Source organism: Prionailurus viverrinus, chromosome D1, assembly GCF_022837055.1.
Source record: "Prionailurus viverrinus isolate Anna chromosome D1, UM_Priviv_1.0, whole genome shotgun sequence".
NCBI classification, from domain to species: Eukaryota; Metazoa; Chordata; class Mammalia; order Carnivora; family Felidae; genus Prionailurus; species Prionailurus viverrinus.
In genome coordinates, this window is record NC_062570.1 from 7,481,569 (window position 1) to 7,494,345 (window position 12,777).

Genomic DNA, 12,777 nt, shown 5'->3' on the forward strand with positions numbered 1-12,777 from the left:
GAATTGATTTTGTTTCCTTCGGATATATACCCAGGAGTGAGTGGTATTGTTGCATCATATGATAGTTTAAATTTTTAATTTTTTTGAGGAACTTCCATTCTGTTTTCCACTGTGGCTTAACCAGTTTACATTCCCACCGTGTACGACGACAGGTCTCTTTCCTCTACACCCATGCCAACACCTGTTACCTCTTGTCTTTTTGATGATAGCTATCCTAATAAGTGTGAAATGCTATCTCATTGTGGTTTTGATTTCATTTCCCTGAAGATTAAAACTCCCAGAAGAGAACATAGGGGAAAAAAATCTCCTTGGCATTAGTCTTGACAGTGATCTTTTGGACAAGATGCCATAGGCACAGGCAACAAGAGCTGAAATAAACAAGGGGTCTGTATCAAACTGAAAAACTTCTGTATAGCAAAGGAAACAAAAAGGCAGCCTAGGAAATGGGAGAAATATTTATAAATCATGTTTCAGATAAAGGGTTTCTGAGATATATGTATAAGGAACTGATACAACCCAAAAGCAAAAACAAAGTAATCTAATTAAAAAATGGACAAAGGACTAGAATAGACTTTTTTCCAAAGAAGACATACACATAAATGACCAATAGGTGCATGAAAGCATGTGCAACATCACTAATCATCAAGGAAGTTTATTTATTTATTTATTTATTTTTGTGTAGGTAAAAATAAATTTTTTGTAACTTAAATTTTTTTTAATTTTATTTTTTTAAATTTACATCCAAATTAGCATACAATGAAAAAATGATTTCAGGAGTAGATTCCTTAATGCCCCTTACCCATTTAGCCTTTCCCCCCTCCTACAACCACTCCAGTAACCCTCTGTTTGTTTTCCATATTTAAGAGTCCCTTTATGTTTTGTCCCCCCTCTCTGTTTTTATACTTTTTTTGTTTCCTTTTTCTTATGTTCATCTGTTTTGTCTCTTAAAGTCCTCATATGAATTAAGTCATATGATATTTGTCTTTCTCTGACTGGCTAATTTCGCTTAGCATAATACACTCCAGTTCCATCCACATAGTTGTGAATGGCAAGATTTCATTCTTTTTGATTGCCAAGTAATACTCCGTTGTATATATATATGTGTGTGTGTGTGTGTGTGTGTGTGTGTGTATGCCAAGTAATACTCCATTATGTGTGTGTGTGTGTGTGTGTGTGTGTGTGTGTGTGTGTACACACACACACACACACACACACACACCCCACATCTTCTTTATCCATTCACCCATTGGTGGACATTTGGGCTCTTTCCTACTTTGGCTATTGTGGATAGAGCTGCTATATACATTGGGGTGCATATGTTCCTTCGAAACAGCACACCTGTATCCCTTGGATAAATACCTAGTAGTGCAATTGCTGGGTCATAGGGTAGTTCTATTTTTAATTTTTTGAGGAGCCTCCATACTGTGTTTTTCAGAGTGGCTGCACCAGCTTGCATTCCCAAGGAAAGTTTATTTCTTAAGAAAATATTTTGTAGATGGGTTTCAAATCAAATGCCACATAGTACATCCTTAATTTATAGTGTAAAATTAGACTGTGTGAATTCTTGTAGCTCAGTAAATTTAGGATGATGAAGGAATTATGCTTACATAGCAGGTGTGTTTTTTTTTTTATATTGGTTTTGTTTTGCTTTTTAAATCTTCAGTTCTAAGGTATGATTACTTTTGGACTCTGAGGCAACAGTACTTATAAATGCTATGAAATGCCCATACTTTTAATGTGAGGTCTCAGGTTATAATAAGTAATCTGTAAGGTCTTGACCAGGGTTGAGAGTTCTTTATTTCGTAGGTTTCCTTCACTTTTAGGTAAAATTGTTATTATAAATCATTAATTATGATATCTCATAATCAAATAATTATTAATTATTAATTATTATAAATCATTAATCATTAAATATAATTATAATTAATTATAATGATTATTATAAATCATTAATATGGGAGCTACTTTAAGGAAACATAAACATCTGATTTCTTTAGAGTATCTTCTTTTAATTCTGACTTTGATATCTGTATGGTTTTTGCTTTTCTTTTTTTTTTGCAATGATACTTTGTTTTTTAATTTTTTAATGTTTATTTATTTTTGAGACAGAGAGAGACAGAGCGTGAGTGGGAAAGGGGCAGAGAGAGAGGGAGACACAGAATCTGAAAGCAGGCTCCAGGCTCTGAGTCGTCAGCCCAGAACCCAATGCAGGGCTCGAACTCAGGAACCATGAGAACATGACCTGAGCTGAAGTTGGACACTTAACCGACTCAGCCACCCAGGCACCCTGCACTGTTACTTTTAATTTACCTCTAGGATGTATAGTAGTAATGCTTATATTAGTTTTTGTTTTCACTGATTATATTTGAATCTTGTTGTAGCTAGTGTTAAAACTAATACGGTCCTTCTCCTCACAACCTTTTATCTTCCAAGTTATTTGTGGCAGCCTCCTACAGCTGTCACAAGACCTTGAAAATTACTTGATGCTTTATCAATTTTGTATTTTATGATATTTTCCTTTTTGAATTTTATTCTGATGTCTAGCATACATGTCATGAAGGAAGTGCAAATGGAAATGAAAATTGTGTTTTGATGTTTTACATCTTGTCAGGAAATCTTTTGTTAAACTCTTTGGTTTAAAATTTACAAATTTCATTCTTTTACCAATAATACAAAGTCTTGTAGTAAAAATACAACTTATGCCTAACAATAAGTATACTTGATATTTTTAATTACTTAATAGAAATTTAAAGTGTTAACAAGCAGCACTTCCCCCCTTATCCAAGATTCAGTGTTGAAACTTTTACAGAAAATAAAATCTGAATTTTAAGAAGTTAAACTGCTTTTTGAAAAGTCATATAGTGGAAAACATATTGGTAAGTATGGTACAAAAAATATCCAGAAAATTTTCTTATTTTAAACATTGATTACATTAAAATTAAAAATACATGTTTAGCAAAAAAAAAAACAAAGTCCAAACAACAAAATATTACCTTTATGGTAGAAGTCTAAATGTAAATGATGCAGTGGGAGAAAATATTGACACATTTTTAACAAATGAAAAGATCTCACGAATTAATAAGTAAAATGCTAGGAATTCATTAACGGTTGATAGTTGATAGTACTGTTGAAGATGATACACAGTGCACAGGAAAAAAAAATGTCTTTGGAAAGATGTTCTGCTATGCTTAAAACAAGATAAATGCAAATTAAAAATTTCATGAGATACTATTTTTTCACCTAATTGGCAAAACATAAAGCCTAATATCTACTTTCTGAAAATAGATGTGGAGAATCAGTTACTCTCAAATTTTTGGTGGGACTGTTAAATTTTGTTTGACTTCTCAGGAAGGTTATTTGGAAATATTGAGTTGAACTTTAAGTGTACATACTCTTTGAGTGCTTTAACTTTTAGAGATTTATCCTGGGTAAGTGAATGCCCATGTGGATAGCTCATTTAGTACTTTGGTGTTCTTCATGTATACTTGATTGTGGGTAGAATGTCTCTGGAAAGGATATAGAGAAAGGTATTAATGCCATTTGCTTCTTGGGAGGTAAACACTGTGGCTGCAGAAGACATGAATGGAGACTTTTTAACATGATTAAGACATGAATTCATAAGACATGAGTATCCTTTATAAAAAAAAAGATGAGTATGTATTAGCTGCTAACAGTAATGTTTAAAAAAAATTTTTTTTAATGTTTTTATTTATTTTTGAGACAGAGGGAGACAGAGCATGAGCAGGGGAGGGTCAGAGAGAGAGGGAGACACAGAATCTGAAGCAGGCTCCAGGCTCTGAGCTGTCAGCACAGAGCCTGACGCGGGGCTCGAACTCACAGACTGTGAGATCAGGACCTGAGCTGAAGTCGGATGCTTAACCGACTGATCCAGCCAGGTGCCCCATAAACGTAATGTTTTAAAGAAGGACATGGTCCTTAGTTAAGCTAAGCCACATGTGAAATACACCATCACTGGACACCCAGAAGATATTTGTTAATGCCACACATTGCTTGGGTGTTTGACACTCATTTTAGACATTTGTCTCACATGGAAATTTTCCTGGACTCCTCTCCTTATCCTAGACTAGCTAGGGCAGGTACCCTGTTGCATAGATTCATTCATCCTTTTTATTTTTTCTGAACACTTAATACATTTGTGATTAAATAGTTAAAGACATTAAACAGTAGAAAATATTTTTTTCCCCATAGAGTTAGGCCAGGGAGGATTGGGAGTCCCCCTGTCTCTTTCATTGCTCAGTCTCCAGTGTGCACTGTGGTGTCTTGTGTGTGGACGATACTCTGGGGCATATTTGAATGACTGAAGAATAATTCTCAAGTATTGGAGTGAATCCCCAACCTGTCAATGAAATAAAATAAACATGTGTCTTTTCACCCATTTTGCAATTTCTATTCTTTACAGTGGCTTCCCTAAAATGAACAAATTTGATTATTTTGATGCAAAGATCCCCAAGTGTTGTTACATAATTTCAGTGGTTTCATGGGTCTCCCTAAAGCTCTTGATATGGACCTGAATCATCTCAAGGTTACACCATGCAGGGCTGGTTTTCTTTCTTCTTTTTCTTTTTAAATATTTATTTATTTTTGAGAGAGAGACACACACAGAGCATGAATTGGGGAGGGGCAGAGAGAGAGGGAGACCCAGAATGCAAAGCAGGTTCCAGGCTCTAAGCTCTCAGCACAGAGCCAGATGCGAGGCTCGAACTCATGAACCATGAGATCATGACCTGAGCCAAAGTCAGATGCTTAACTGACTGAGCCACCTAGGCTCCCCGAAGGTTGTTTTTTTTAACTTATCTTTCTTCTATTTTGGCAGTTTTTGGTATTTTTGCTTTATGACTTTCTCTCATTCCTGGGACCAGGCCTTTTTTGTATTTTGTTCTAAAAAAAATTTCAAACATAAAGAAAAGCTGAAGAAAGTGCACTTTGTACACCAAAATATTCACTACTCATTCTATAATGAAACTCTTACCATATGGCCTTTATCATGTAATTCTCCAACTATTTATCACACTTTTAAATTTAATGCACTTCAGAGTAAGTTGCCAATGGTATTACCCTTTGTACCGTATATACTTCAGCCTGCCTGGCATTCATTTAAGTTCATTACAGGACTGTTTTCTGAGGTAGAAATTTATGTGCAGTAAAATACACCAATCTTAAGTGTAACATTTGAGGTTTGACAATTACATACACCTGTGTAACTCAAACTCCTATCAAGATCTAGAGTATTACCCCCAGAATGTTGGCTCTGATTGCTCCTCAGCATTTTTTTTAAAGTGGTGATAACTTACTCCTGTATAATTGTTATTTTTACGTTGTAATGATCCTCTGAGTTTGTGCTATTTGATCAGCATTCTCTCTGATGACAGAACATTAGCCAACCCATGATCCTCAAGAATTGATCTAACCCTAAAAAGCAAGAAGATCAAGTAGGAATAACCCTGTCACCAACCCTGGCATTTGTGTTGGTGGTGTTCTTTGATAATTGTCTGTGGAGAAAGGTGGGGGTAGGAGTATTGGCTGGGAAGAAGGAAGTGGGGGTCTTATTAATGCCCTGTGTTCACAAGGTGACCTACAGGTGGCAACTTAACCTCAGTTGGCAATCAGCCTTCCTAACACCCTGGTCTCTTTTAATGTAGAAGTTTTAATGCCACACAACTTAGTTAATTACCCTCAGAAGTGAGAAAATAAGGACTGTATTATTTCCTAAGGAGAATAATAGTAGTGTATCTCAGAGCACAGTGGTGGGGAGAAGGTCGTGAGGGATGGACAGAGCAGTTTAGGGCCCTGTGCAACCTGGTGGCAGCATGCATGCAGTTGGGGCCAGTGGGGGTTGGGAGGAGTAGATGGAATATCCCATGGGAAGAAGAAATCTGAAACAAATTGAATTTATTTTCATAGAAATCTTGTGGGGTGCAGGTATAATGGGATTGTAACATTATTGATATCTCTCTGATGTAATAAAAACTACTTTAGAGAAGATGAATCTTTTCGTAAGCGTTTTATAGATTTAAAATCTTAGTATGTTCTTTTTTTTTTAATGTTTATTTGAGAGAGAGAGAGAGAGAGAGAGAGAGAGAGAAAGATTGAGAGAGAGAGCGTGCGCACACATGCAGGGAAGGAGCAGAGAGAGAGGGGGGCACAGAATCCAAAGCCGGCTCCAGGCTCTGAGCTGTTAGTCCAGAGCCTGATGCGGAGGCTCGAACCCACGAACCGTGAGATCATGACCTGAGCTCAAGTTGGATGGACATTTAACCCACTGAGCCACCCAGGTGCTCCCCAAATCTTAGTATGTTTTTAACTTTGACTTGATACGTGGTCTGAGAAATAAGTGTAATTAGATGGTATGTTTTAGGAACCAGAACTATAAAAAGCAGTGTTAGTAACACCCACATAACAGAACCATTGTACTTAAATTATCATGTTGCAACTTTCTTGTACTTAAATTATCATATTGCAGATACATTAGCTAATTTTCATAATAAGCATTATTGTTATCTAAAAACGTAATGTATTAATAACTTGATACAAACCTCTGTTGTAGTAAATTTGTTATTTTTGATGTCATGGTACTTTATTTTTAAGCATTTTTGTATTCATTATCAATAATATAAACTTTTTAAAGTGAATTGTTCTTTCTGTTTATTGATTACCATAATATAGCAGTTATAAATAATGTCCATCTTCTCAAAGCTTGTGATAACTCTTGTTTCCTAGATCAGTCCCTCCTTTCTTAGTTTTCATTGGGTGGTTACCTATAACACAGTGTTAAAAAAAACAATCAGTTAGGAAGCTCCAAGTCTGGGATTTTGCAAAGTAAACCTGTATGCAGTTGGCATGATCTCTTTAGGTAGCTTGAAGAGATCACTAGTGGTATTTGAGGTTTATTTAATACTTAGATTTTGTATATTTTACATTTATTATTAAATTCTCCCAGCCAACCCTATGAGATAGAGGTACTATTGAGGGTCAATTTATAGCTAAAGCACAGAAGTTAAGTAACTTGCTCCTACATAGCTCATAAGTGGTAGTAGAGCTTGAATTCAAATTTGTTGTCTTCACTGTTGCACCAGAAACTTCTCATTCTGTCTACTTACTCACCTGATGAAGCCTGCCTTAGATTAGTTTACCAACCACCGCCGGTGGTATTCCTGGATCTAATGTAAGAAACGTGGTGCAAATCCCTCTTAGTGGTGAGTTTCTTACTGTCCCTCTCTCATCTGTGCAGGCTGTGGTATGACCTCCACAGCTCCCCATTTCACATGGCTCCCTCAGCATTCACTTAGCATAAGTAAGCAGTGGCTTCGTACGTTCACTACCTTGCTGTGGTGGTTTGAGGATGTTAGGTGGGTTCTGACCAGGGTATCCTGCTAAATTATTCTGATTCCATCTCACCTTTGGGCACAGCTTAGTTACCAAAGGCTTTTCCCCGTGTTCATATAGTAAATTAGTGTAATGGGAGGAAGAATGTGGAATTGCAAACAATGTATTGCAGTAATTTTGCTTTCCAGGTAAACATTCTCCTACTCTGAAAATTTAAGTTTGCCCTTGGAATTAGAGCTATTTAAAAAATGTGTTCTGTGTTTTAGCTGGAAGAGAGCTTTATTTACCTTGGATGCCCATTTGTCACATTATCATGAGTTTCTGCTGCTTCAGCATTATCAGGATAGCATGGTTTTAGTAATGGAAGAAATTTTAAAGGTTGCTTATGGCTAACATTTATCTTGTTTACACTTAAGCCCCTATAATATTGGGGGTATCATTCATTAAAAAGTCTAATAACTTTATTTCTGGACAGTACTTTTGGTGCTTATTAGCCAGTGAGCAGGAAATATATTCAGTTTTAGAAAGTGTATTGCCAGAGTGAAATTCCTAATGTAAAGCAGCCACTTAACTAATCGCTGTTGTTTGTATATTTTCACACAGAAGAAAGAACCTTCTAAATCCAGTGTCAAGAAGAAAGTGACCAAGGTCGCAGAAGCAAAAAAAGTAATGAAGAGAAATTTTAAAGTGAATAAGAAGATAACATTTACTGAGGAAGGGGAGGTAAGATTCTTAAATGCTTCATCTCTGAGGTACCTTCCGCTTAGTGTAAAGAGTTTGACTCTCCTGCTGACTTAACATTCATTAATGAGAGAAAGAAAATGTTCCTTTTTCTTTTTTTTTAACGTTTATTTATTTGTGAGAGAGAGAGCACATGCGCGAGCAAGCATGAGTGGGGGAGGGGCAGAGAGTGAGAAGGAGACACAGAATCCCAAGCAGGCTCCAGGCTCCGAGCTGTCAGCCCAGAACCCAACTCAGGGCTCGAACTCAAGAACCATGAGATCATGACCTGAACCAAAGTTGGACGCTCAACCCACTTAACTGATTGAGCCAGCCAGGTGCCCCAGAAAATGTTTCTTTAAAGCATGCTAAGGCGGTTCCTGTGTTGTCTCGGGCATTTCGTCAGCTGCCATCTGTAAGCAGGAAGGCCTTACTGACAGTAAACTGGGACACTCGTTGGTGCTAATGACACAGAGTTGGTTTTGAACTTCTTAAATTCCATTTTTACAGATTAGACTTTCCTGTCAAAGTGTCCATCAACACATCCTGTGGGAACAAATGCAAGAATCGTAACAAAACCACTTGCCACAGCTTCTTTTCTGGGCCCTCAAAAGTCTCTGCTTTGCGGTTCCTCAGTCTAGATGCTGTATTGGCGTGTTTCTTACTGGTCTGGCTTTGAGGGCATTTTCTGCTTTCACATCATATCAGATGCAGGTGCCCAACTCTCTTGTCACCATTACCTCGGTCTTAGTGTAAATACATACTTGCAGAGTCGGAAAGCTTGCTCGTGAAAAGTCCCTCTGTCACATAACCTTGTTTTTGAAGAGGAAAGAGATGTGGAAAGTCCGTGACCGACATAAGGAGTAATGTTGGGGGGACAGCCACAGCAAGGTCTAACTTGTGTCACCCCCCAGGTTTCCTGTGCTTTCTGGTAGAGTGCTCAGCGCCGCATGCCCCCTGTCCTCTCCTTTCCTTGCCTTGTCTTCTTCTGTTTTCCTCACAGCACTCTTGTGGCTTGACATCCTCTATTTACGTGGTTATCGTCGTCTTCTTCTGCTCCAGTGGAATGAGGGCAGCTACCCAAGGGAGGGTGTCTGTTGACTTTGCCCCCTACTCCATTCCCAGCTCTGAGAACAGAGCCCAGCATACAGTTAACCCAGAAGTGTTTTAAATGGATGAACTATTTTCTAAAATCCCAATAAAATAACAGCTTTTAAAATACCGTCATGTAGCACATCAGGTATTTCATTGTCATTAATACAGATGTTGTGTAAACAGGCTGCATACACCGGAGTATTTTTTTTTTTTAAGTTTATTTATTTATTTTGAGAGAGAGAGAGAGAGAGAGAGAGAGAGAATCCCAAGTAGGCTCCGTACTATCAGCACAGAGCTCAGTGTGGGGCTTGAACTCACAAACCATGAGATCATGACCTGAGCTGAAATCAAGAGCTGGACCTGAGCCACCCAGGCACCCAGAGTATGTTTTAACTGTGGAGTTAACAGGTGTGGATGTTACTTCGGGGGAAGGGAGTTTGGCGCCAGAAGCCCAGGTTTACACTGAGAACATGGAGTAAAGCCGTGTATGAATCACATGAAAAAAGCACAATTTAAAGTTGTTGGAAGTTGTAGTCAAAGCCTATAGAATTGATAAGTAATGGATCTTCATGAAATTACTAAAAAGAGGTCAGCATCTGAAGCGAGCTTAGCCAGAATATAGTTGTATTACGTCAGATGCTTACTGTAAAGTAAGATTAGTGCTGTTCGTGTAATGAGGATCCTCACTGTGCTTGTGAGTTTAACTACACAGATTACTTTGCTCCAAGAAGGATATACATCCTTAACTGTAAAATGTTTCAATGTAAACTTATTGCTGATAGGAGCTCCATATGGCTTTGAGCCACGTTGAAACTTCTGCTCTAAAATTCTGAAAGAACTTTGCGTTCAGCCCACAGACGCAGCAGCTTCTTTCACATGGTCGCGAGGCAGGGCTGAGGAGTCTGAGCGTGGATGCCCTGCCTGCTCCCTCTCACTCCTTCCTCATTGTCCATGGCCTCCCATCGTGGCTGCACGGGCAGTGACATTCGTGATCCCTGGGCCCTGCTGCGGGGCTCCCCTCTGGAAGAATGGCCGCAGTGGGCGGTGACAGGAGTGAGAGGAGGCAGCGATACCTGTGACGCGCAGGCCTACGGCTTGTCTTTGCACGTTCATGAGCAGCCTCTCAAAACGGTGGCAGCTACTGAAATCCTCTGGCAACCAATTACTCGTTCAAATAAGAGAATAGGTTTTGTCTGAATTGTCTTGAGTTTTACAGTGTGAGACCTGGAAGATTACTGAGTCCAATAGGCCTTTTCTTATTTTTCAGAAAAGGATCCAGGTGCCCAGAAATGAAGGAATTTATTCAGGATTCTGCAGTCGGGCTAGCAGAAAAGCTGGGACATTAAGCCGGGTCCCCCGACTCCAGATCACTGCCCTGATTTCTGTGTTACCGTGTTCCTAACCATAAACTGTGTGTGTAAATTCCATAGATTTGAGCCAGCTCCTGAAATCTAAACTAATTTTTTTCTTTGCTTAGTTATTTTAGTCTTTATGTGTCGTACTGGCTGCTAGGTGATTTATCGATCAATTCTGAGTATCTGATAATGCGCCAGATACTGTACTGGGCTCTGAGAGTACATGAACAAGATAGATGACTGCCCTCAAGGAGGTAAATTCTAGTCAGAAGAACAGGGAAGTAAAACCACAGAGGATGGTGGGAGAAGTGATGGGGGTGTTGGCAGTCGCTGGCAGAGATGATTTGGAACCGAGCTGGTGGAGCACAGCACACTGAGAGCACTGTTTGAGATGATGTTGAAGCAACTACCTTTTCCTCCAAAGTATTTCATGACGTTTTCCTTTAATCCTGCCGTCACTGGATCATGGCAGCGTTACTTTATCCTGACCGGGACAGTCTTTTTTGCGGGTTTGCCCACTTCAATTCTAAAGTTTGTTAGAAAGCTTAAGAAATATAGGTTGTGGGGCGCCTGGGTCGCTCAGTCACTTGAGCGTCAGACTTCGGCCCAGGTCATGATCTCTGAGTTCGTGAGTTCCAGCCCCGCGCCACGCTCTGCAGTGACAGCTCAGAGCCTGGAGCCTGCTTTGGATTCTGTGTCTCTCTTTCTCTCTCTCCACCCCTCCCACACTCATGCTCTGTCTCTCTCAAACAAACATTTAGAAAAAAATAAAGAAGAAATATAGGTTGTAAGGCAGAAAGTGGGAAAATACACCGTTTCAAAATCATTCTGCCAAGGGAAATGGTTTTCTGTTGATGTTCCCTGTTTCGTGCACCATACTAAACCTTTTCCCTGCCTGCAGTCGGTTCAGCAGTGGCCTCAGATGCAGAAGTCTGTCTCCAAGGATGCCGAAGAGGAGGAGGACAGCACTGGGGGCATCAACTTAGATAAAGCAAAGGAAAGGCTTCAAGAAGAGGACAAATTTGACAAAGAAGAGTATAGGAAGAAGATCAGGGCAAAGCATCGGGTAAGTTTTCCATCTTGGATTAATACTGAGTGACATTTACTATGTCCCTAAATATATCTAGATATTCATTAGTTGTTCATCAGTAACCATGTTACTGTCTTCTTTGCTTTCTCTAACGCTTCTTTTTCTGTGGATATTTTGTCATTTTATCTGTTCTCCTTTTTTGATTTTGCTGGTGGACTCTTTGTGGAGTGACTGGTGTCTGAGAACATTGCCCACATCTGCTTTTGGTTGAGGTAACCCAAATAATGTTAGTGATTTCTTTTTAGTTAAAGCTTTGATTTTGAGATTATTATAATTTCACATGTTGTTGTAAGAAGTAATACACTCTGTTACTCTCTCATCCCATGTGCTCCATTTCTAGAATTTTTGCCATTTCAGGAATGTTATGTAACTAAAGCATCGTAATATGTATGTAGCCTTTTGAGATTTGCATTTTACACTGAGCAGAATTCTATGTAGATTCACCCAGGTTGTTGTATGTATCAGTACCCGGTATGGATGTACCACAGGCTGTTCACCATTGACCTGTTTAAGTGACATTAATGTTTCAGCTTAAACTGTATCATTGAATTTCTTCCCATAGCAGTTAGTTGATAATGCATGGAAGATTTACTTAGTGTATTAAAAAAAAGAAAAGAGAGAGAGATAGAGGAACAAAGAAAGAAAAAGAAAGAAAGTAATTAACCTTGTTAAACAGAGAGTGCTATAGCGTGTGCACTGTTAGCCTTACACTTGGCAGTTTTCTGTTATCCTTGAAATGGACTACTCCATTCCAGTCACTTAGTGACATTACTGTCTTCTCAGACTACTTAATTCCCATAAAAGTGGGTATTTCTCTAAATCAATGAGTTAGTTAATGAAATAAGACAGATTTAACATTTTTAAGGATGTTTCTCTAGCATGCCCTTGAGACAGGAATGACTTCAGGGGAACATAGTATCATGGCTAAGGCTGTCTGCCATAATATGAAATTCTGGGTCAAGAACTTGTAAGCCTTTGGATGTGGACATTACTACATCCTGAGAAGGATTTTTGTGTTTTTTGACTCCTGTTTGACCTTATAACGATTCAGTGGCTCAGTAAACTTTTCTAGAACAGTGGTTCTCATTCTTTCAAGGTTTGATGCCACTTTGCAGTAGCGTTTGACGAATAAAAAGAAGCAGACATTGAAGATAGCTTCAGGGATGGAAATGC

General features: G+C 38.7%; 1 protein-coding gene across 1 annotated transcript in view; it reads left to right on the top strand.

Annotated features, from left to right (window-relative positions):
• The window catches only part of DDX10 (DEAD-box helicase 10), a 281,164-nt gene that overhangs the window by 150,771 nt on the left and 117,616 nt on the right, over positions 1–12,777 (top strand). The window contains exons 14-15 of the mRNA XM_047879029.1: positions 7,948–8,067; positions 11,416–11,580. Coding sequence (XP_047734985.1) covers positions 7,948–8,067; positions 11,416–11,580 — 285 coding nt within the window. The remainder of the gene's footprint in view (positions 1–7,947; positions 8,068–11,415; positions 11,581–12,777) is intronic.